Source organism: Taudactylus pleione, unplaced genomic scaffold (genome assembly GCF_031769625.1).
Source record: "Taudactylus pleione unplaced genomic scaffold, aTauple2 ptg000609l, whole genome shotgun sequence".
Lineage (NCBI taxonomy): Eukaryota > Metazoa > Chordata > Amphibia > Anura > Myobatrachidae > Taudactylus > Taudactylus pleione.
The window spans coordinates 3,603,372-3,629,714 of record NW_028285011.1 but is presented as its reverse complement, the minus strand read 5'-3'; the positions used below and the strand labels follow the sequence as shown (position 1 = coordinate 3,629,714).

General features: G+C 38.7%; 1 protein-coding gene across 1 annotated transcript in view; it reads right to left on the bottom strand.

The window, feature by feature from the left end:
• Nucleotides 1-687: 687 nt before the first annotated feature.
• The window catches only part of ATP10A (ATPase phospholipid transporting 10A (putative)), a 196,016-nt gene continuing 170,360 nt past the window's right edge, over nt 688-26,343 (bottom strand). Inside the window, exons 13-21 of the mRNA XM_088454092.1 lie at nt 25,563-25,747; nt 18,195-18,522; nt 17,729-17,805; nt 15,213-15,338; nt 13,850-14,050; nt 6,207-6,287; nt 6,006-6,110; nt 5,724-5,911; nt 688-5,307 (exon numbers count right to left, since the gene is read on the bottom strand). Of these exons, the coding sequence (XP_088310218.1) occupies nt 4,641-5,307; nt 5,724-5,911; nt 6,006-6,110; nt 6,207-6,287; nt 13,850-14,050; nt 15,213-15,338; nt 17,729-17,805; nt 18,195-18,522; nt 25,563-25,747 (1,958 nt within the window). The 3' untranslated portion in view covers nt 688-4,640. The remainder of the gene's footprint in view (nt 5,308-5,723; nt 5,912-6,005; nt 6,111-6,206; nt 6,288-13,849; nt 14,051-15,212; nt 15,339-17,728; nt 17,806-18,194; nt 18,523-25,562; nt 25,748-26,343) is intronic.

The window sequence follows — 26,343 nt, the reverse complement described above, 5'->3', positions numbered from 1 at the left end:
ATATTTAACTAATCTTTAGCCACTTTTATTATGATTTTCTTAGAATATAGGCATTAACCTTAAAGTCAAATGGCTCTATACTGAACTAATCTTGAACTATTTTTATGACAGTCTGCTGCTTAACATTTCAAGCTTTTTCAAAAGGCAGATTTTAATAAAAGTTATCCAATCTCTGCCATGAAGAATTGTATCAATCCCATTACCCAAAACACTCCATTTAGGATGCCTTATGCCGGGTACACACTAGACGATATGTTGTCTGATCCAGCAGATCAGGCCGACATATCGGGCACATAGTCGTGTGTACCCACTATGCACGCCCCCGCTGCCCCTCATCAGGGTCGTTCCAGTCGTTTGTGCATGCACGGATGAAGGAGCGGCCCTGCTGCCAAGTTTAATGGTGCCGGTGAACGACATATGGGGCAATCGGTTGCCAGTGTGTACTGACCGTCCAATATGTCGTTCATCGGCGCCATAACAGAAAGGTGCTGTGTGAGTGCTACTGCCTGCAGAGTCTACTGAAATTTTTACTGTAAGTTCTTCTAGTAGTGTCACACAAGCATGAAGCCCGTGTGTACGTTTCAGGAGAAATAGAGCTAGCACATACCTTTAAGCAACTAATATGTCAATGCAATATTAAAAGCATGTGTTTCTAGAGGATGACAAAAAGGCCAGCAACGTAAAAGAAAAAATATAACCAATTTTATTAACCTGTCAAACAAATAGGATAGCCTCCAATTGTTACAAGGTCATCTTTTGAAGATGAAATAAATCTCAATTCTATATTAGAATACAGCACATATACTTGTAGTTATAGAAAGCAATACATTTAGAGGCAATGCACATAAAAGTTACATTTACTCATACATGTACAAGGCATTTATAGAATTATTGCAAAGTACAAATAGGTATCCCTGCGGTTGATAAACATCTGTGTCAGTGTTTCCCAAACTCATTCCTCAGGGAGCACTAACAGTACATTGTTTCCATTTTTCCTAGTTGGTGCTTTTCATTACTTCCAGAATCATTTTAAAAGATCCACATGTGGAGCCAATTATTTCACTTGATTCTATGAGGAGACCTGGAAAACATGCACTGTTAGTGCTCCCTAAGGAATTTTGACTATAATTACTATCGTAAAAATTATATTTTTTCTTCCATTGAAATTCAGTGACGTCACAATATTTCAAAATGGCATGTAAGTTGTCCTTCCCCTTGTGTCGGGATGGGTACGGGAAGCTGACGCCAGCATCCCGGCAGGGCTAGGATACAGACACCTCTCCGTCAGTATCCTAACCCTCCCCCCTCTACCTAGTGCCTAAACCCAACTTAACTCTCCCCCTAACCCCGCTACTTACCTTCGAGATTCCGGCGGTCGGGATGCCGGCGCCGGGATTCTGACAGGTGTCGGGATTCTGGCGTAGTTATTCTGACCGCTGGAATCCTATCTGCCGGGACATTGAACATATCCCCTTGTGTCTATACTGTACAAGTGCTTTCATGTGTACCCCATATACACACAAATTAGGAATCAGTTACTGAAGTGTGTTTATTTTTAGTGTCAGTTTTTTCATACACTATAAAAACAACTTCCTATGTTACAGAAACATGGACTTTGCTTATGCATACCCCTATAGATTTACTAAGTAGCCCAGACTAAAATTCTCTCTTTTCCAAGAATGTTTTTTAAAACATTGGTGGGACTTCAATTCAGCGCGAGTTTATCAAGCCTATCTGATTTGTGCTTGCACCCTCCTGAGGAGGAATCCAAGCTAACTAGTGTCTTGGGGCTAGTTGCAGTGCTACCGCGTGTGGTAACAGCATTGCACTCAGCACTTGAGTCGGAAAATGCAGTTTAACGCGACTAAGCCCCGAGAATTAGTCATGGTAAACTGCATCTTTCAACTTAAGCGGGTTTACACAGCTTGGCCAATTGAATAGCTCAGGGCACTCATCCTGGGAGCTTAAACTAGCACTGAATTTAATTCCCTCCATTGAGAGAAATGAGGAATTGTAAAATGTGCCATTGAAATACAGCCATAACAGAAGGAGACAAAAACAGATTTGGCAGAGAGCGTTATATTTACTGGAGCAGCATTTACATTTAGTGCAGGTGATCTTAGAAAACTTACAAAAGACAAAACACTCCATATTTGTAAAGTGATCATTCGATAATGGGAAAAAACAAATTCCAACAAATTACCTTGTAAACTGGGAAATAACAAATGTATATATTAGAATTTGGCAGCAGTGTCAATTTTTATATTTTCTTTAGGTTTTGTTTGTTCGTTCTGTATATAATTATTTAAATAAACATGTTAAATTCTTTGGTGTTATGCAATTAAGCTATAGGTATTGACGATAAAGCTACAGTATTTGTATGCAACAAAACAGGTTACAAAATACCTCATCATACTGTGCCAAAATATATGTGTATACAAATAGAACTTTCTCAACAGTAAAAAGTGCAGTATAGGCTCTTTCAACATTATATTAACTTTAAGAAATATATATATATATATATATATATATATATATATATATATATATAGCCTTGTTAGTAGTAACTTTAAATTGGAATGCCTTTATTCACTTGAAATTTTATAATGTTGGGTCAGGTTTAGATTTTTATGCATTACAGGTCTAACTTTTGATTTGACAGATTTTGCACAAGTTTAAATTGGAAGCAATTCAAAGAGAAGAATTGATGACTTTAATATACCTTAATTCAAATTACCAGGTCTGACTAACATAGGCAGATACTTTAGTTTACTTTAACACTGAACTACTTTCCTTCAAAAGATGTTTACGGTCACTTGTCTTCCAGGATCATTATTCCTAAATGAGAATGAGGAAACATTCAACATAGTTTGTGCAAATGCAGCGTCAGGAAGAGCGATGACAACGTGATTTCCAAACTCCTTTCTAGACAAATCCTGTGTTGAGGCTACAGGAATACAGATATGGTTGTATAACAACTGAACTTCATTTACAAGGAATCAGTATGAATGACCGCCGGACGACCTTCTCCCCCCTAACCCCCTCTCCCCGTAACCTAAACCTAACCCTCCCCGGGTGGGGAGGGGGGGGACGGGGACATCCTAACCCTAACCTAACCCCTAGTGCCTAAACCTAAACCCCCCTTCCCCTAGCCTAACTCTAACCTTCCCCAGGGGGGTGCCTAACCACAAGTCCCCCCAGGGTTACCTAAACCTAACCACACCATCCTCAGCCAAGTGTATACTCACCCCGGGCAGAGGACGATAGGTCCGGCGTCCTCTCGGCGTGGTGATTAACATAGGCGTCAGTATTTCGACGCCGTTTAGGAAAGAAAAACAAGCAACATTCACATATACAAGTTTCCAAACCTTAGAAGAACTTGAGATCTTTGACATAATTACAAATTACTAAGCAGTGCAAGCTTTAAGTGCCCCTAGGCAACAATCTTGTGGGGGCCCCTATTATTATCAAAGTGTGTATATATATATATATATATATATATATACACACACACACACACCGGGCTACCTGTACCTGCCTCTCAGTTTTGATGCTTGCTTACTGCTCGTCTGGGGCACAGGAAATGCTGATGCTGAGAGTATTTGCAGGCCGCTTGGTCTGATAAATCACAGTCTCGCAAGATTTGACATCATAATCTCACGAGACTGACTGTAGTGAAGCTCCTCGGCGGCTGCTGTATGGGAACAGCTGAGCTGCCGAGGAGTACCGCAGCGTAAACAGCTGCATGCTGTGCTCCGGACTTAAGTTAGTTATAATGGACGGGGGCAGAGGAAAGTGTGTGGAGGCCCTGAGACGACCGTCCCTGTTGCCCTGCCTATAATCCCGCCCTTGTAGAAGTGCGGTGTACTTCAATGGAATTACTATGTAGGAAGTGTGATGTGTATAGTAAAATATTTGAACTTGTGATTATAATTATCTCCAATATCTCCAGCTTTGACCAGTTCCTGATGCTTTTACATATCACATATAGGTTTGCAGTTTTATACAAACCAACTTGTCTTTTAGGTTTAGTGGTCTTAACTTTAACCGGTACCGATGACCTTCCCACATTAACAGCTAGATTATAACTGTGCACAAAAAAAATAAAATAAATAAAGCCACCATTATTTTGTTAAATTCAACTGTATTCAACTTGAAGTCTACTTCTTAAATCTTGGAAGTGTGTGAATGGAAAAAATAAATCAAAATTATACATGTGCTTAATAACCATATTTAGGAGCTGAAGTATTATGGTATGTCAGGTCCTTCTTTCAGACGATGGGTCAACATGACCAGAAATTGCACAATATGTGAAATAAAATATAAACTTGAACTCTACAAATAGATTTCTCTCTTGTAACTTTCAACATTTTGGTAAAGCCAGTTAACCAGTAAACAGTTAAAGATAACTCTTTATAATTATTTTTCCTAAAGCTCTGACATAAATTTTAGAACAAGTTATTTACATTAAAAAACACTAAATAATCCTGTACCGATAATTTACGGTTTCATATTCCGAAACAAAGTATATATATATAAAAAAATTTAATGTGCAAAGTAGAAAATATAAATAATGTCATATATATATATATATATATATATATATGTATACATGTATATATATACACATATACACACATTTATAAAAATGTTGTTTCTTGCATTTCCCCATTCCTTGAGTTTTTGTTTATCCTGTTGGAAAATACACTTGTATTACACCCTGGGCTTCTGCTAGAGTCTGTAGTAATACATAAAGCAGTTGGCAATAAAGATGAATCTTTTGATGTGTCCTGAGCACTAACTGATAGTTGCTTTGGTTTAACAGAATCCTTAAACAAAGGAGTAGACGTTATCCAGCTTATCAAACCAATGTCAATGTCAGATCGGTCTATCTTTGCGTTCCATCCAGCCAACTCATCGACGTACAAAGATTCCGATGCCACAGAAGAGTCATGAGTGCAAGGCTGAAAACATGGTAATGAATGGCCGCTTTGCTTTACAGAAAGTGAAGGCACTGAACTGGAACAAAGATACTGATTAGTTAATATTTTTTCTTCTTGATCTTGGAAACAAATATTTTGAGTGTCTCTCATTTGGCCCATATTGGTTTCACTTTGGTTTCTAAATGAATGGAGGTCACTAAGCGTTGATATTGTAGTGTTGATTTGTTTCTCCAAAACAGATGCAGAATTGGAATTTAGCTTGTTGAGAACATAAGATAGACATTCTGGGTGGGCTTTCAGCACCTGGCGTCCAACCTGCACTTGTGTTGGAAACATTGTCCCTTGGATGGATTTGTATAAAAACCTAAAGAAATTAATTACCAAAAGTGTTAATAAAGACAGCAGCATATATAGGTTAAGGCAGGAAGTATGAAAATATATAATATGCTATTTAAAAGCCAATATTCATTGTGATGTTTAACCTTGAGGAGACACATCTTGCTATCCCTTCAGGACTGAACCATAAAGACTGTACACTGACAGCATACAATACTAAGGCTTGTTATTTTGCCCTGGCAGGCGCCTTGAACTTATATGGAAATGGATATTGGTACTACTCAATTTGAGTGAAAATTATCTTATTCTGTGAAGATCTATAATTTTCATTACTTGTTTAGATCAACAAAATTGACTACATTAGAGAACATGTTGTGGAAAAAGAAACAAAACAAAGCATTACATACAATAACAAAAAAAAAAAAAAAAAGAGGGGAAAAATACCTGGGTAATAAAGCAGCGATGGGTGACAAGATGCAAATGAAATAAAATAAAGGGTTGGTGAGGAGTTTCTGCATAGTCCAATATGGGTTTGAAGGAGGGTTGCATGTAGGACAGGATGAATTGTAAATTAAAGCCACAGAAAAAAATAGGAGGATGCTGAAGACCATGGAGGACACATTGATCCAAGTCTGAAAACAAAATATGCGGCATTATAAATGTGACTTTTAGCAATATAATCAAGGGAAAGCTAATTAGTAAGTTGTCCAAGAAATTTTCTCTTACCCAGGTTTTGGTTTCAATCCCCAAGTGCAGCATAATGGTGAGAAGAGCACATGTCACTATTGGAGTGCCCCATGTGAACAAATCAAGATCTGAATCATGGAAAGTCTAAAATAATAATACAATAAAATAAAAAAAACATTTGACTAGAGTGCAAATCTCTGTAATAAATTATATTTCATATAGTAAAAATGGGCAACTTACAAAATATGGGATAAAAAAGCATACAAGACTTTGATAGAAAGCATCAATCATATTACGCCAAAACATGTGTGGCTTGTACTCCTATAGAGAAATAAAATTAAACAAAATTAGAATTGTAAGAAAATGAACATACAATTTTCCTTCAAAATAAACATTAGTCTGAAATCCCAACATGGAGATAGAGCAATGTTATGGAATATATGGAAGTTAGTGCATCTAATCTGTGCGCAAGTATACTCCTACTTATATCCTACTAGCTAAATGACCTACTCATGACCTGTAATGAGATTTAATTAGACTACCCATAAAGACCTAATTGGCACCATGCTTTTGTACTCAACATTTCATCAATACTTCGACAGGTAACAAAGGAGTAATGGCTGATCACGTATAGATTTATGGAAACACTGCATCACCCATTTTGATCAAACGCTCTCTCTCATAATATAATATATATATATATATAGAAAATGCACCCTCTCCAAAGAAAAAGAAAACCCTCAAGACCCCCCACCAACAAAAAAACAATCAAAACTAAAACAAAAATGAAGGAGAGACAGGTTAACCCCTGTTCTAATGGAAGTGTGCACACTCCAATATCAATAATTATGCGGTACCTACACAAATTATACTTTATTATTATTATTGACAAGACTTTGATTTCTCAAAAAAAATACCATTAGTTTGCTTATTTCTCCTCACAAAATAAAAGCAAATACCCATTAATTATATTAAGGTTTGGCATTTCTGCCATTTACTTGTGCTATGGAATTCATTTGTGTATTGTACTTAAAGCTCTAATGCTCAGTTACTGTGAAATGTTTTCTGTTTACCCTGTACCACGTTGCATTCATTTTGTGGTGTCTTATAAATAAAGGTTTAATAAATAATAATAATAGCTAAAGTGGTCAAGAAAGTGTTTATTGACATTGCAAGAAAGTGAACTAATAAAAAACCTGTATTTTTACTAAGCACCACCAGAAGTACTATGTGATTTTTTAACATGTTTGAATGAAAGGCATAAAATGTGTAGAAACAACATGCCAACACATAGGAATAGAAAGTATGGTGGTACCTTGCGCCTCGGACGTGAACCCCTTAATGTTAGGGATGCCGGTACACAGGAGCCTTGACGTTGGCCCGGTGCTTAATCATATATTTGCAAATGTATGCAACGAATACCTCTGAATTTCTATTATCATGTAGGATTCAAGTATTTTTGCCAATATTGCTGCAGTGTGCTGGAGGGAATATCCCTTTTTTTTCTCCAACACATAGGAATGCCTAACAAGGAATACCAGTTTGAAAAGCAGACAACCTATAACATGTTATAAGGATTTTCCTGTGTTTACTGATGCCAGAATGGGGAAGATCTGGGCTTTAGAACCCCATGATCTTTAAACTTAAGGTTTTCAATAATATAGGGTGTTATTGTGTGCTTAATCACCAGAGATTAACTTCTCAGGGGTCTTAATAATAAAAAGAGGGAACCTTTCTTTCAAACAAGAGTAACCATGAGTTTGTGGGCATCAGAAAGGGGGAGATGAAGCACTTTAATGCTTCATTTTCTGACTGTTGAAAATTTCTGCAGTGCTGTGCCCAAAAGGAGATGGGGCATACCATCATCAACACGCACCTGTCCAGATAATGTTAAGAACCTTCACAACTGAACACCTGCAGTGCTTAGGATGTGCTATCCGATTTTCAAATGTGTAAAATAGAATGTATGAGACATGAAAGCATTACTGATTCTATCCTAGTGTTGTCATCTACGAACAGATGGAGAAGGCTTTTTCTTTTACACATACAACAGGATCTAACACTGGTGTATAACTGGCTCCACAATGGTGTTGTAAGGTATAACTTAAATGAATTTCTAGTGTATTTGCTCTTATTTAGGAGTGCTACATATGTGTATGCAATAGCATGTAGAGCGCAGACACCTGTATAATATGTACTTTAGTGTTTATTATGCGAGACAATATAAACTTCATGTATGCAATATACTGTTTTACTGAATCTGCATGAAAAAAACTCAGACTTGTAATGCTGACAGTGCGGAGCCTCACAAACAACTGTGATTAAATCATACTCCTTGGACCCACAGGCATAAGGTTGCAAAGGTCTTGAGAGAGCTCTTTGTTTTTACCCATGAGATGTTTCTTGTGACACCTTAGTAATGAGACACCTTTTTATAGGCCAACAGTTGGGACTTAACCAGCTTATATTAATTTGCACTGACAAGGGGCAGGATTGCTTTCTAATTACTGATAGATTTCAGCTGGTGTCTTGGCTTTCCATGCCTTTTTGCACCTCCCTTTCTTCATGTGTTCAATACTTTTACCATGTGTCATTTCACATTATTACACAAATAATTTATGGACATCTTTGGTTTGATTTCTTTGCATGTATGGGTTGCATGGGTTGTTGCTGACATTTGGTGAAAATTTCATTACAATAGCCCCATTACAAATATATTTACTGAGAAATATGTTGAGGTTTCAATACTTATTTTACCTGCGGTATATCTATTAAAAATAATAACATTGTGATAAAGGGGGGGGTGTGTGCAAAAAACAGGGGCATTTTCACAGGGGTGGTTGTGTTAAAAACAGTGTTTATTTTTACTACTAATGGGGTGCGTGTGTGTGTGTTTGTGTGTGGGGGGGAGGGGGGATAATGTTAATAGGATCAATAACCACTAGGAGGGGGGTCTATTTCCAATGGGGGGGTACAATTGTGGCCTATGGATAAGATGGGGTGCGAGACACACCCTAGGTATGCTATATATATATATATACACACACACACACACACATTATATATATATATATATATATATATATATATATATTTATTATACACGGTTATCGACAGAAAGGACTGATCAACCAGTAGCTAGGCACTTTTGCCACTTTAAACATGGATTAGCTACTATCAAGTACGAAATGATCGACCATGTGCCCGTATCATGTAGGGGTTGCAACCGGGGACGGTTGCTGTAGATTAATTTGTTAAATACAGTTCAACCTTATGGCCTCAATGAAACTCTTCCATTATCCTGCTTTCTATGGACTTGAGAACAATACATTGATTTTTCAGGGATGCCATTAGCTGATTTTTGTGGCATTTATTTAATTAGCTATGTTTTCCATCATTGAATCTATTACGATCGGAGCCACTTCATTACAGTCATTATATATAGTACTTGTATATAGTACTTTATTCTGATATTATTTATCAGTATTTAAGATATATGTTGATAAACAAGTCTTTATTTGTTTATCTCTTGTCATTAATAATATATACATGTCTTCAACGGTTTGTCTATTGCTATGGCCCACTACTTCATCAAGGCCTTCCAGCACTCCTCCTAACCCACCTCATGCTCTTTCCTTCCTATCTTCCCCTTCTGTGTCACGCCTGTCTGTCTGCCCCTCCCCTTAGAATGTAAGCTCTCATGAGCAGGGACCTCTTCCCTCATGTGCTTCTCTTTACATTTTCTTCTACTCTCTACTCCCCATTAGGGCACCTAACACGGGACCGCCAACTCCCGGCAGCTTATTGTGAGTGCTTTAATCACTATTTCAGCAATGTATATAAGTTGTGTCCCTGTCCTGCACTGTAATGTACTGTAAGTTACTTGTTTCTTGTTCACTTATTAGTTCTATGTACTATGTAAGGCGCTGCGGAACACTTGTGGCGCCATATAAATAAAGGATAATAATAATAATAATAATAATGGTGATAAACAAGTTATTTTTTTTGTTTATCTGCAGTGATTAATGATATTTACGTATTTTAGTTTGTTTTTCTTGGTCACTATGGTGATGGTCACATGATCAAGTGGTACCCCCGATGCTGGGACGCCTGATGGCGTGACTGAATGACTTCATTGGACCCACAGGGCCGCACTGACGGAGATGTGCACACGGGGGGTGGCTTCTCTATAACTATATTCTGGTTTTTGTATTTGTTATGTCTTCATAAAAGATATTAAATCTCCGAAACATTGGCAGTGACAGTCTCCGTTAATTTACAAGGATTAAGTAACGAGTGCCGTCTATACATTGCACCTTTAATATATATATATATATTAGGGGTGAGCGGGTTCGGATTTCTGAAATCCGAACCCCCCCGAGCCCCCCCGATCCGAGTCCGATCCGAGTCAGGCTCGACTTTTCCCGCTTGACTCGGATTCTGAAATCGAGGCAAAACGTCATCTTCCCGCCTTCCGAGTCTCGCGGGTTTTGGATCCTATATAAAGGTACCCACGTCGGCGCCATTTTCTCACTCGGCTGTGGACAGTGAAGAGGGAGGGTGGGAGTTAGGGCTGTGTAGTGTAGTGTAGTGCTGCTGTTGTCCACTACTTCAAAGTCCATAGGGGCTGGCTGTGTTGTGCTGTGCTGCTGTTGTTAATAGGGGCTGTGTCCACTACTTCAAAGTCCATAGGGGCTGGCTGGACTGTGTTGTGCAGTCAGTTCTCCATAGGGGCTGTGTCCACTCCAAAGTCCTGTGCAGTGTCCCAGTCCTAAAGAGGTGCTGTAGTGTTGTCCAGGGGGTGCTCCCCCCAAGTGCTAAAAATATAATATATTTTCTGTGTTTGTGAATTGTGTGCGCAGTAGCCGCACGTGCATCAACAAAGTAGTGCCAAGCGTGCGCCTGTGTCATAAGTAAAGGGCCGGCTGGCTTGACCGTTAAGGGTGCTGTAACCCCCGAAAGTACACTCCAGTCCAAACCAAAAAAAAAATTATTTTCTGTGTTTGTGAATTGTGTGCGCAGTAGCCGCACGTGCATCAACAAAGTAGTGCCAAGCGTGCGCCTGTGTCATAAGTAAAGGGCCGGCTGGTTTGACCGTTAAGGGTGCTGTAACCCCCGAAAGTACACTCCAGTCCAAACCAAAAAAAAAATTATTTTCTGTGTTTGTGAATTGTGTGCGCAGTAGCCGCACGTGCATCAACAAAGTAGTGCCAAGCGTGCGCCTGTGTCATAAGTAAAGGGCCGGCTGGCTTGACCGTTAAAGGGTGCTGTAACCCCCAAAGTACACTCCAGTCCAAACCAAAAAAAAAATTATTTTCTGTGTTTGTGAATTGTGTGCGCAGTAGCCGCACGTGCATCAACAAAGTAGTGCCAAGCGTGCGCCTGTGTCATAAGTAAAGGGCCGGCTGGTTTGACCGTTAAGGGTGCTGTAACCCCCGAAAGTACACTCCAGTCCAAACCAAAAAAAAAATTATTTTCTGTGTTTGTGAATTGTGTGCGCAGTAGCCGCACGTGCATCAACAAAGTAGTACCAAGCGTGCGCCTGTGTCATAAGTAAAGGGCCGGCTGGCTTGACCGTTAAAGGGTGCTGTAACCCCCAAAGTACACTCCAAACCAAAAAAATATATATTTTCTGTGTTTGTGACTTGTGTGCACTGTGGCTGCACGTGCATCAACAAAGGAGCAGCGCCAAGCGTGCGCCTGTGTCCCATAAGTAAAGAGCCGGCTGGCTCATTTCTTAAAGGGTGGTGTAACCCACAAAGTGCACTACTCTCCAGGAAAAATTAAAAAAGTATTTTCTGTGTTTGTGTGCGCTTTAGCCGCACGTATATATATCAATATAACATAAATGGAGGACCAAACTTTCTCCGATAAAAATAAAATAGGGAAAGATCAAGAACCACTTCCTCCTAGTGCTGCTGCTGGGAGTTGTTCATCATCCCAGAGAGGAAGTAGGAACATCACTACTTTTACTAAACAATTGACCCTCCAACAGTCCCTAGCGATGAGGATGAAGTACGACAGCAGTCATCCTGAAGCAAAACGTATAACTGAGGCCTTGACTGCTATGTTGGTGTTAGACGTGCGTCCGGTATCCGACATTAGTGCAGTGGGATTTAGACAATTGATGGAGGTAGTGTGTCCTCGGTTCCAAATCCCGTCTAGATTCCACCTGCATCCTCAAAGCAGCAGCGACAAGCGTGCGTCTGTCTGTTAAAAGGTGGTGTAACCCTCAAAGTGTGCTCCACAAACAATAAAAATATTCTTTTTTTTTTCTGTCTTTGTGAATTGTGTGGGCTGTAGCCGCACCTGCATCCTCAAAGCAGCAGCGACAAGCGTGCGTCTGTCTGTTAAAGGATTACATCGGTGACAGCATCCAAGTAGGCATGTCAGACAGTCCGTACCTGTACTGGCAGGAAAAAGAAGCAATTTGGAGGTCCCTGTACAAACTGGCTCTATTTTACCTGAGTTGCCCCCCCTCCAGTGTGTACTCCGAAAGAGTGTTTAGTGCAGCCGGGAACCTTGTCAGCGAAAGGCGTAGGAGGTTGCTTCCACAAAATGTGGAGAAGATGATGTTCATAAAATGAATTATCAACTCTTCCAGGGAGACCAGCCTCCAGAACGTACAGAGGGACCTGTGGTTCCAGCAGGGACAAATTAATACTCTGTGAGGATGAGGATGTACACACTGAAGAGGGTGAGGAATCGGTGGATGAGGAGGATGAGGATGACATCTTGCCTCCGTAGAGCCAGTTTGTGCAGGGACAGATAAATTGCCAGCTTGTTTTGTGGGGGCCCAAACGAACCAATCATTTCAGCCACTGTTGTGTGGCAGACCCTGGCGCTGAAATGATTGGTTTGTTAAAGTGTGCATGTCCTGTTTATACAACATAAGGGTGGGTGGGAGGGCCCAAGGACAATTCCATCTTGCACCTCTTTTTTTTCTTTGCATTATGTACAGTTTGGGGCCTAGTTTTTCAATGCCATCCTGTCTGCCACTGCAGTTTCACGCCTAGATGGGTCACGTGTTTGTGCCGCCCACTCGTGTCGCTTAGCATAGTCATCCAGCTACCTCGGTGCAACCTTTTGGACATAAAAACACTATTGTGAGGTGTGAGGTGTTCAGAATAGACTGGAAATGAGTGGAAATTAAGGTTATTGAGGTTAATAATAGCATAGGAGCAGAAAAACCCACAAATTCTGTGATTTTAGCTGTTTTTATGCTTTTTTTCAAAAAAATACAGATCCAAAACACAAAACCCAAAACACGGAAGGGTGGTTTTGGCAAAACCAATCCAGATCCAAAACACGAAGAAAGATCCAGATCCAAAACAAAAACACGAAAAGTGGCCGGTGCACACCCCTTATATATATATATATATATATATATATATATGTATATATATATATATATATATATTATATATATATATTTTTTTTTTTTTTTTTGGGGGGGGGGAAAAAAATGGCAATTTAAGTGGTTAAAGATTGTCTGTGTCCACATTCACCCTCAATAATCCCTCATATAAATGTAGCGGGCAGTAACTCTAACACATCAATAATGAAAGAGGTATAATACATAGATAAAAGTAGATAATCGGTGCAGTTTGTCATTATGCACTTGCAAAGGGTATGTTTTGGGAAAAGGTAGTACTAACTACTATTGTTTGTATACAACATGGTCAACTATAGCTTCCCGTCACTTCTTGTTATAGATGCCCCTAAAAATACTAGAATGTTGAAAGTGTTGGTATAACTGACAATTCGTTAATTGTGATTTTTCAATGGTAAATTTCTGTTATTCTAAAAAGCATTGATGAAACAAAATTATTGTCAATTTACAGTTCTCCACCCTCCCTGTCCCCAGATACGACTAAAATTACCTCCATTGTTTGTCCACTCCTGTAGAGTCCGGGAACAGCAATCAGCATATCAGCTGGCAAGTCTTTATCAAGAATTCCAGTAACAAGTTGGGGAATAGATGAGAACAGTAAATTAAAAAAGATCAGATACCACTGATCGATCATTGCCGATCCAGAGAATCCACAAAAAAATTGGTACCAAAACAGGAGAGCCACAAACATCTAGTTTGAAAGTAAGAGAAAAGAAATAATCAACAAGGACAATTTTCACTCAGTCAAAACAAATAATTCATCACTTCCGCAACATGAATGTAGCATGAATAGATTTTTTATATATTTGCACACAGATTGTTATACACACTGGTTGATGTAATTCTTATGTACACTGTATGTTTACAAATACGTTTTTGTACAGGATGTTTAGGATTGTAGGTTGATTAATAGAATATTTTATATATTTTTTAATAAATAAGGTATTTTAGTCATATGTATCTGATTAAGTTACACCACTATAGCGCTGCTTATACTTTCCTTGTCTTATGAATGTAGCATGCTCTGTTTGGGCTACCACATTAGACTATGGTTAGTGAATAGATACTGAATGGACTAAAGTATTGTTTAATTTTAATTGCTTTGCAGTTCTAGAAATAAAGGTTTGAAATAATTTTTAAAAGGAAAAAAATGCTTTTTTTTCCCCCACAACAAAAAATAAGGTTACAGAAAAGTTTAAGGATATCTATACTTAACACCAAGCTCCTATGTTTTTTTAAAAAAACATTAGATAATTTAGCCTTAATTAAGATCCACAAAAATAAAGAAAAACTCCGAACAGCTACCACAAGGAACCAGCCAAAAATGTCAATGTGCGGCCAGTGGTAAAGAGACAGAGGTGTATGGTCATGGAGCAAATGTATTGTAATGGAATTGTACAAATAGTGGTTTTCAGATTTCCTGAATATCCATAAAGAAATATTACATAATTCGGCAAACAGGCAAGTAATCCAATATACTTCATCCCTTATTATACAATGAGTTAATCTTCTAGAAAACTTTATATATGTTAAGAAAACTTTTACTCAAAAAACAACTATAGAATAAAAAGATGAGTAAAATCAAACATTTCTAAATGCACATAAAAATTAAAAAGACGCATTATAACACACTGCTGAAGAAAACAAATCTTTAGGGCACAATCCAATTGCCCACGAGTTACTTGCGGGTGCAAGCAAGTGTGACTATATGGTACTGCCGGATTTGTGGATTTTTGTTCGCAGCCCCGTAGGGCTGTGTTCAAAAACACACGAATCCGGGTTGAAATAGGGTTGAGGTGGGTGAGGTACCTCTTTCATAGCATCTATGTCATTATAATTTAACTTCCACTTACAGCATTTTTGTAGAAGAAATATAATACCATATTCGCCAGCCGAGAATAACACCATCGGCCATGAATAAGCAGCAGTTTCTCCAAGTATCGAAACCTTGGAACAGCAAAGTCACTGGCCATAACTGCCTGTAAGGAGAAGAAAAGTAAGGAGCATCTCTGCAAGACACCAACAAAGTGACAAACCACAGAATAGATTTCAGTGATATATTAGAGACAAACAACATGCACAATCATTGGCTCTTAATTATTCCTGATGTCTGGATCTTTCGAAACAATTCCTAAGGGTCAAAATAAATATAGTTTTTTCTCTGTATGCCCAATTCCTTCAAACACATTGGAAGCCCTCAAATTCTGGGTTATTGGCCCTGTGAAACAGTTTATAGCTTTTAGATTTCAGGAGGCAATGCAATAACCTCAATAATTCAAGCAATCTCACCCTTACATTGTAGAGTTGCGCACACTGCAAATCTCCCATACCTCACACCAGAACATGTAATGTAAGATCGAATGTAATTGAACTGAACTGACCCCTAAATATATTAACTTCAAAAACTGTAGTAAGGACATGCGTGTAGCTATTTTCGATGCACATATTGCTACAATGATATTCACGCCTACCTTGCATGAACCATAACTGTAGCCATTATATACATACTAGTTAGGGTCAGAACATTAGGATAATAAACATTTCTGCACTCTGACTGGTACAGTGTTGTAGTCATTGCATTCAGCAATCCTGATTGGCATGTTATACACAGCTAAGGACGGTGACGCCTGACTGCAGAAATACAGTCAATGTCAATAATATGCCCTGTAGTAAGCGGTCAGTGCTACATTTATTTAATCTTTGACAGTGTTTCCCTGCTTGCAGTAAAGCTTACAAGTTTCTCCTGTAAGTTTAACAGTCATTGTTTTAGTCAGTGCGATTAGACAAGAGAAGAGAGATTAAATTTGTCACCCGAAGTCTTAATTTTGAGCCGGCATAGAACAAACAGATGAATTATAAAATTGTACCAAAGAAAAAAACTTCAGTTTTTGTTTCAGATATTTTAAGTGCCAGCATGAGAACCCCTCTCCCACCCTTAAAAAAAAATATATATAAAAAAATGGAATCTACATTAAGTTGCACAGATGCAAACAGAGCAATGCCATGATAATGCCCACTAGCAGAATGTGCTGTATATGTTAAATGGAAAAAAGCAGATGCTGTTTTGCCACTGTGCAATCAGATGTTACATGTTCTGTAATGTGTAATATGGCACACAATTAGAGGCCAGTTTGATCTGCTGGGTTTAGGATTTGCTCTGGTAACGGAGTTTAAATTGGGGTTAACTACATTTATACTGTATATTCAATATTTACAACAAGTGCTTTCATATTTTATTCCATTTTGAAGAATGAAGCAAAAGAAATTGTTTTCAGAACTTATACAGCATGTTTATAGCGGTATCAAGGGAAAATGGATTAATTGCATTAAAAGGTATTAAATGGAAATATTTGTGGAGGTAATGTATAGATTGTGCATGTGTCAGTTTAGAAGAAGGGACCTGTACTGAGCACAATTAATGTTATCAGTGTGATAAAAAGCCTCACAACAGAGAGACAAAAAGTAAACATAGGTTCTCAACACCAGTACCACCAACAGGCCATGTTTTGTAGATTTATTTAATCATGCACAGGCGAGTTCTTCTATTTTGCTGGGTCAGTAATTATTCCGCCTGCTTCCACAGACAGAAATCCTCAAAACGTGACCTGTTGGAGACACTTGAGGGTTGAGGTTGAGAACCACTGCTCCAACAGAATTCTAATCTGCTGTAATACACTATTAGGGGCATATTTATCAAGCCCATTATTCATAAAATTATATAGAGACAGTATTTTCTGCAAAAATTTATGAATTCTCCTTCAAAAGGTCAATTAGTACTGCAGACCACAGTCCCCATTTATCATCAAAAGGGGACAACAGACTGACCCTTTGTACCAATATCCAAACTGTGCTTTTTATAGATTGGCCTCATAGGTTTGCATTATCCTCAAATGGCGGATACGGATTGATACCTATGGATGCGAAATGGACCATTAATAGAGTGTCCGATAATTAATACACAGGCCCATTTTCTCATTTTTTTCACTCTCTCTCTCTCTCTCTCTCTCTCTCTCTCAACATGATCCAATTTGGATATTTCAAAGCTCTTTTGAGAAGATTGTATTTTTTAAGCACTCCCAATAGACCAAACTAGTAATTTTAACTTCAAATTACTGGCCCATAAAAATATTATAAAGTAAGTATTAATGTTGAAAAGCTTTGACAAATAGAGCTCAAAATTCATTCTAAGACTTTAAAGCATTTTAATGGTAAATGATAGGTCTACTTAAAATAATCTTAGCCCCTACATTGCAAAACAAATTATATTATTTTACATTTGTGCCAGTTTAAGAATCCTGTAGCAGCTTATTTTTCATGCTTCCTGCTTAATAGTCATCTGAAAAGCTGCATAAAAACAATTATAACCCACCTGCATTCCTTCCTGACCAGAGATTCCCACACCAACGTCTGCTACCTGAATCATGCTGACATCATTTGTTCCATCACCTTCAAAGACCGTGACATACAAAAAAGTTTAAAGAACACATTTAGGTGATTATATGGCATTTTGCTAAAACATGTAATTGTGCCCAACTGCACATTGCTATTCATTCAGGGGTGTTCTAAAGTGCACTGCTAGCAATATCTTATTGGTCCGTGCCATCACTTATGCTGGTGAATGTCATCATTTGAATACATTTTCAAAGATTTGAATATTATGTATGATAACGGAGACAGAGTTGACTATATCTAAATGTGTGCGGCCAACTTAACACAAATTGTGCTGGCTCTTTAAATTTAATCAAAAGCAAGTTAACAGCTTTGGTTTCTGGTCATAATTGCAAGCAAACCCCCTCCTGTGGACATGTCTGTATAAATTGAAACACATAGCTTACCAATTGCTAAGGTCATAGATTTCAGCTTGTCTCGAACAAGCTTCACCACCATGCTCTTTTGAAGGGGTGTTGATCGACAGCAGAGCACAGATCGACATTGCTGAGCCAGTGAAATAAATTTATCTGCTTGGCTTGTATCTAGTGCAAAAGCTAATGTTTTCCCATCGATCACAAGTCCAAGACTCTGATGCCTTGTGGATGGAGACAATCGGGACTCATTACGGCTAAAACCAACATCCACATTTCCAGCAGATTGTTTCTTTGACTCATTTGAAATCTTGGACTCTACGTAGAGCAAACACTGGTCAAGTAAAGCAGCACAAGCTTCCTATAGAATAAAAAAAGCAGAAGACAAAAAAAAAAAAAAAAAAAAAAGTGTTTCAAGTTACTTTGTATTATGACATATTATAGAAAAAGTCCTCAAGTACACCTGTCAAATTGTATTGCAGGTGTCCTAATGTAATCTCAGGGAGATCAGAAACCTCCTGCGGATCAGAGTGGATTGTTTTGTGGATTTTTTTAGTCATGGAAAGGTAAATAATCTTAATCCATCTGTTTCCACAGGCAAATACTCAAAATATGACCTGTTTTGAGAACTTGAGGGCTGGAGTTTGGAATCCCTGATCTAGGGAAAAACAGACCACTCTTTCACATTCATGCCACTAGTGCAACTTCAGGGGTTTACCCCAAATCTGATAGAGCACCCACCCAGTTTTATACAGCTATAGGGTCAAGAAATAAAAGTACATATTTCGGCTTAATCTTTATTTCCAGTGTGAAAATAAAAAGGTTACGTTTGCTTTTGTACTAATTTTAAAAATCGTGTTCAGCCCTTTGCTAGAATTCTTACAATAATGATTAGACAATGTGCTGAAGTCCAGGGACCATACCTGCTTTGGCTACTTCACAGGAAAAAGGTCCAGATCAGGGGTGGCCGGACATTTGTGTCCTGGGATCTACTTTACATTCACTTACTTAGCGGTGATCTACTGGTGTCAGTGGGTCGGATTCAAAGTTGGACGCTATACCAATGTTTGCGCTGTTGAGCAATTTATTTTTGTTACTGCAAAATCTTTTAACCGTACAATGGCAATCGCAGTTGCATATGGGATCGCTGGAATTAGAGATGGTGACTGCATATTTTGCAGATTTAAATCCGTAATAAATCGCAACCATGCTTCCATAGAGCCCGCCTCTGTATCAGGCTCACAGGCTCTATGCTGAACACAAGCACTAAGCTGCACACAGACGCACTGATAATGTTTTCCCAACAGCTCTCACATACATAAAATACAGTAGTATTATACAACAGCTCTCACATACATAAAATACAGTAGTATTATACAACAGCTCTCACATACATAAAATACAATAGTATTATACAACAGCTCTCACATACATAAAATACAGTAGTATTATACAACAGCTCTCACATACATAAAATACAGTAGTATTATACAACAGCTCTTACATTCATAAAATACAGTAGTATTAAACAAAAATGGAAAGCATAAAAAATAAGACATTACAAAAAATATAGTCTTTTTTAAGTGTACAGAATTGCCACAAATCTGCAATCTCTTACATTTCCCCCATACCATAAAATTGTAATAAACTGTAATTGTCTCCACTGCTTAATAATATAAGGGGTTGTCTTATTTAAAAATATCTCAGTCACTCAGTTTCGGTGTGTGCGGCGGGAAGCCGGTGCATGGGGTGGCATGGTACCACAGCAGGGAGGCGGCTGTGCCCTAGCAGCATCACCCAGCCCCTTTACCGCATTATATAACACAATCACTCTCCACACACAACCTTCGGGAGTGGCCCCAACACTTGCAGAAAGTTTGCTGCTATCAGTCCGGGGATGTGCTTGGTGCTGTGAGGGAGCCTATGTGCTGGTGGGACAGCAGCTCCGCATGACACGTAGGCGGACAGCAGCAGCGGCGGGCTCCTTACAGCGCGTGGGTGATGTCATGACGTCACCTATGCGCTGCACTACTGGGATCTGGGCTTCTGAGGCTACAGAAGCTGTTTCAGATTTATTTTACTTCAGTTGGTAGCAATCTACTGGCGGATGCCCCGTGAGCTACCGGTAGATCGCAATCTACCTTTTGGCCTGGTCTGGTCCAGATGTCGTCTCCAGGTTACTAAGCATTCCCAATGTGGAGGTTATGAATGCTATTTATTTAATGAAGATGTGAGCAGGCTAGAACCAGAATTGGCCACAGACAGCCTAGTTCTAGTCCCAGAACAAAAGGCCCCTACACCACATGTATTTGGTTGGGAAATCTGCCTCCGATCAGATTATGTAGGGAGCTGGCCAATAGAAAGGAGCCTATTAAAAGGACCTCATGCTAAAAAAATACAATTATGCAACCGAGCTTGGGATAGAAATCAATGTGAATATAAATGTCAGTTTCATTAAAGCTAAAAATAGATATAAAATGTGATTCTGGGGCAAGAATGATTTTGCCTATCAATAGACTTCTGTCTATAATTATGTTGATGGACTCTGTAGACGGCATAGTTTTGATTGAAACATTTGACAGCTTGTACTTAACTGTACTTCGAACTCTGTCCGGGTTAAGGAACTTTTACATATATACTTATGACTGCTATGTTAGTGTATATTATATATACACACACACACGCACTTTTTTGGCAAGACAACAACAACAACATGTACATTATATTTAGATGGATTATGATCAACCGCTCTAAATAGTGGGACTATTATAATAAACATATACTGTAAATTTTGCTCTGCACTTGTTTGCATTATAAAGTACACAGCAATGCTGCATTGTCTAGATTTACTTTTACATGGCAATATTAAAAATGTTATACAGTAGATAGGAGTAGATCTACACAACTGAAGGTGTAAATGTACATTTATGAAATGAAGAGTTTATGTTGGACTGCATGTAACATATTGTAGTACTATGTCCCAATGCGCGGTCATGCCAGCACTATAACTAAAAGGAACTGGCAATAGCAATTAAAAAAGGGAAATGGTTTTAGATAGAGGACAGGGAAAAACATCAGGTATGTTACATTAGAGTAAAATGATAAATTACAGTCTGCTAAGGACACTGCGAGGCAAGTAAAATGGCCTGCTAAAGGCCAATATATTTATTTCTGATGATGGCAATATGGGTAACATGTCACTGATTTGGGATGGCAGCTGAGACCACAAGAACAGCAACCACTTTGTGCTAACATTGATCAGACTTTATAGACCTCAGATGAGACATCCTCATGGTGAATCTTATTACTGGTATTAAAGTTGGCTTTATCAATGCTTGTAGTTTAACATTAAACCCTTAAACCTGACAAAGCATCAAAGATGCACACAATCCCAAGTGATACATTAGAAAAGCAAGGCCAGCAATCCATAGCCACTTCTACATTAAAAAAAAGCTTTATTTAAACCTAAGCCTCAATGCTTTAGATATCTGCACAGACTTCGGTATTACAAATCCACGTCTAATCTGCAGATCCTGAGAAAAAGTTTACAAAGCTCACATAGTCCTGAAAAATGGGTGTTAATCACAATTTCCTTTGGGCATATTTAACAGGTTTAACAACTAAACATGGACAGCTTTCAATATACAAATAATTTCTGCTTTGCATCCTTGTACCATTTTACAGATGACAAACCTGTTAAACTCAGAAGTCTGATATTTTTAGTAATTTTATATTATAGACAGAAAAACAAAGTACTGTTGTTAGATTTGTTTGGGTTACTCCAATCCTTTCACATACCCGATTGTGGGATAGACCATTTTTCTGTTTACACGAAAAAATAATGTCCAAGTCATAATATCCTGTTACACTGAACGCCAAGAGAGCAAGGAGAAAGTTTAAAGCGGGGCAAATAACTAAATTATAATATTTATTGGTAAAACTGCTAATATGATTATTCCCTTGAAAATTGAGAAAGTGTTATAACACTTATATGACAATATCATTTTTGTGCTTTCAGAGACATTTATAGCATTCCTGACAGAAAATTGAAAGTCTGGTGTTCCAAGATATGCTGTCTCAGCCTTTTGCTTTAATGTAAAAAGATATGTTAAATTGACATCAGATTTGCGTCTTAGCCACAGTGAACGTTATGAGAACAAAAAGTCAGCACAAGCCGGCAAAAAAATGTGCTTTTTAAAAATGAATTGGAAAATATGGGCACTCCACCAAACGTTAATGCTAGAGAGTAATTAGCAATTTCTATGCATGATCTTTAAGCACACAGAACATAGATCACACTTTGCAGTTATTCAGCATTCACTCCTTTGAGTTCTTGGACTGTAAACTGTTGAGATGGCAAGTAATAAGATCAGTAATTAATTAAGAAGGAAATGAGCTTTTATTGATGACTGACACGACTCCTACTTCAGCTTTATTGCTACTTATACTGCTTTGTGTTAAAGGGGATGTCAAACTTCAGACATCTGCCTTCCCAAATGGTCACCACTTCCCCAGGGACTTTACAATTATTTTACCAGGCATATAAGGATAGATGTACTAAGCCTTGGAGAGATAAAGTGGAGAGAGCTAAAGTAACAACCTATCAACTCATAACGGTCATGTTACAGGCAGTTTTTGAAAAATGACAGTTAACCTTTATCTCTCTCCAAGGATTAGTACATCTTCCCCATGGCTCTTGAGAACTTTAAGCTCTGAGAACAGTTAGGTTTTTCCTGGATCATGTCTATCCCACAACAAATCTTGGAAAATTAGCAGCCAGCAGTATACTTTTGTTTTTATTATAACCATAACACGATTGTATTTGTTTTTATATTATGTGCATGGTCTAAAGGCCCCCAAACATGGAGCAATATAGCGGCCGATCCAACAGATTGGAACGATATTTCAGCTATATCGGTCAAAGTGTGGGCATGATATCGTCCACTGCGCACTCCTGTGGGGTCGTCTGTCGCTCCTCCAGATATTTCTGCATGCACATGAGATCTGGAGTAGCGATGTACGATCCCATGTTAGTCTATGCAGGGGTAGGGTCGGCATATCGGACGGTCGAGAAATGGATCGCTCAGTGTGTGGGGACCGCCCGATATGTCTGCAGTCGGATCGTATAGCTGGGTACACATCGTACCGTATTTACCCAGCTTAACATCTTCTAAGTTAAATTTTTACAAAACATACACTAGGTGTAAAGGAAAATTATAATGTTGTGTATATACAGGTGCTCTCGCTAACACATTCCCATCCCATAAAAGATGCACTCAGATATTTTTTGCACTTTTGTGCAGAGAACACATCTAAAATCCCATTATAGGTCACCATCTTTATAACAACATCCTCATTATCATGCCAGACTAATGGTGCATACACACGATCAGATTTTTTCTTCAGATATGGACGATAACGATTTAAAAATCGTTCAGTCGTTCATATCTGATGAAAAATCGTTCATATCTGACATGCCTGAACGATGGACGATCAACGATGCGCGTTCCCGTTTGTCAGATAACGATATCTGACATCTGATGGGTTTGCAGTCAGACTTGGACGATTCCATTCATTTTAATGCAGTTAAAAATCGTTCAATCGTTCAAATCGTTCAAAACTTTGGTCAAATCGTCCAAATCGTTCAAATCGTTTAATCGTTCAGTCGTTCATCTGACAAATCTGACAAGTCTGACAAATCTGACCGTGTGTACACTCCATAAAGTGTACATTTTTGCTGGTGTTCTAAAGCAGAAGCACGGTGTAAACATTATTAATAAGAAAATGGATATTAGAAGTCACCTTACACTGAATAACCACTACCTGAAGCCTTGTGCTTTTACTCCCTGGTGACTTCTAGAATCCATTATGGCTGTGGCTTTAGACCCACAGAATAGAAGTCTGGAGGGTTCTAGGCAACTTGATATATTTTTGTATTCCTATTGACCCCTTATATGCACTTTTTTCTCTGCATCAGTTTTGTGTGCAAATCCATTTTGCCTATATAAATTAAATCGAATGAGCGCTGCAGTAGATAATCCAGACATAGTAGAAATACAAATCAGAAAAGTTAACCATACATAATTGTCCTTCCTAACCGCCCACTGGCGTATGATGGGTCCAAAATACTAGTAATATCTCTCTTCTAGAACGTAACATAAATATGGCATTAATTCTACTTAACACTGTATGATTTTTCTCCCATATACATATGAAACAGGAGTGTGATATATGCAGGGGTGCCGAGAGGAGGGGGGGGTACAAATTACCCGGGCTTGCTGAAGGGGTCCGACGGGGGCCCGGGTCCGGCACCGCCCCCCCCTCCGTTCTACATCATAGCAGCCCAGCACACGCTGCTGTGTGCTGGACTGCAGTGGGAGACTGGTCCAGCTGCTGCGTAGCAGCTGTGAGCAGTCTCCTATGCCTATGGGGGAGCGATCACGCTGATCGTGCCCCCCATTGGCTGTGCGCCGGGCTGAGGGGCTCCCAGCGCCCCCCCTCCCAGCGCTGCTGCTAAAATGTTTTTTTCCCCCTGTTTCCCCCTAAGGGGGCATGGCCACACCTCCCACAATTAGGCCACGCCCCTTGAGCCGGGCCCGGTGCGGCTCTGGATATATTCATTACTTGGGGAAATACATTAGCCATGTGGGTTCCTTACAAGACCTGTACACGGCATATCTAGTGCCTAACAGATGTTATAGATTTCTACACAAACATATACCATGAGCATTATTGCCTCTATACATTCTGTTTCCTATAGGGAACATATCCCTGATTATGGTTTAATTTCCCAAAGTCATAGGAGTGTTATCCAAGCTATTAGGATCTGTGAAGCTCTTAAATGTGCTAATAAGGGTTTATTTCTCTTCAGAGTTTACTCAGTATATCTTAGTAAATAATCATGGTAAAGTGAAAGGAATCAGGTCTGTAAAGTCTGTTTCCTTTATCAAAATACATTAACCTTATGTTTGCTTATATACTGAATGTTGCTGAAAAACATTACAAGTCAATTCAGATATTAGCATAAATCATGACATTGACAATCATTCTGATTGAGCTATAATCATGACAGTGGTCCATATGAAAAATAACAGACATGTACAGAGAAATAAAATGGATTTTCTGGAAATAATGGCAAATGCAGTAAAACAATTTAAGGATCCATTCTTACTTTAATCCACAGTTTACAGTGCACTATGGTGCAGATGTCACAGATCAGCACTGCTACAAATCTTTCATGTAACTGGAAATCATACTACAGGTATAACCTCCTCTCCGTATATTTATGCATTTAGCTCACCAGGCTCAGTAACCAGGGAACCTTCATTCATATATAAGGACTTGTTCAGGGTTTTCTTTCCTACATAGGTTACAACTACACTAGGTACAAATAAATCTTACCATAGATTCTGCATTTAAAGTCAGGATATCATCCCCATGATCTAGAAGCTTGCAAGAATACCCAATGTTTACAGCAGTTTCCTGCTTATCTCCAGTCAGTACCCAGATTTGTAGTCCAGCTTTGCGTAGCCTAGTAATAGTCTCTGGAACGCCTTCTTGTAAGCGATCTTCTATGCCAGTGGCACCTGGAGATGAGAAAGTTTTACATTCTAGAACTCAACCATTCTAACATTAAGTTAAAACAGTAATAAAGTGATAATATTGTAGTTCATTCCCAAGTTTTAATTCTTATATGCAAAACAATATCCATCAATGTACTAGCTGACACACATGGTGGTATTTTATATAGTATGCAGACAAACTTATCCATACTCAGTGTTCTCCCCAGGCTGTTTTTTGTGGGTGCACCACCCGGAAAGAAACAGCCTACCACCTGGCACTTCGGGAGCCTGCAAGTGGGGACAGTTTCTGGGAGCTGTATAAAAAGGACCAGATCCTATAGACTTTGCAGCTTTTTCATAATATGATGACTGGGTCTCTAATAAAATAAGAGGAGAATATATAAAATGGTATTTCAAGTTTAAATCATTATAAGGTCAGGGTTTAAAACATTTTATTATTGCGAAGGCCTTTACCCGGCTACTTCTTGATGCCACCTGGCTGGAAACATTTTCTGGGGAGAACACTGATACAGTATATAGTAAAACTATTGTTAATAACTGGTAATATAGTTCAAGTCTTTAATGGCACAAGTGTTTGCTTGAGATCAATAGATTACGCA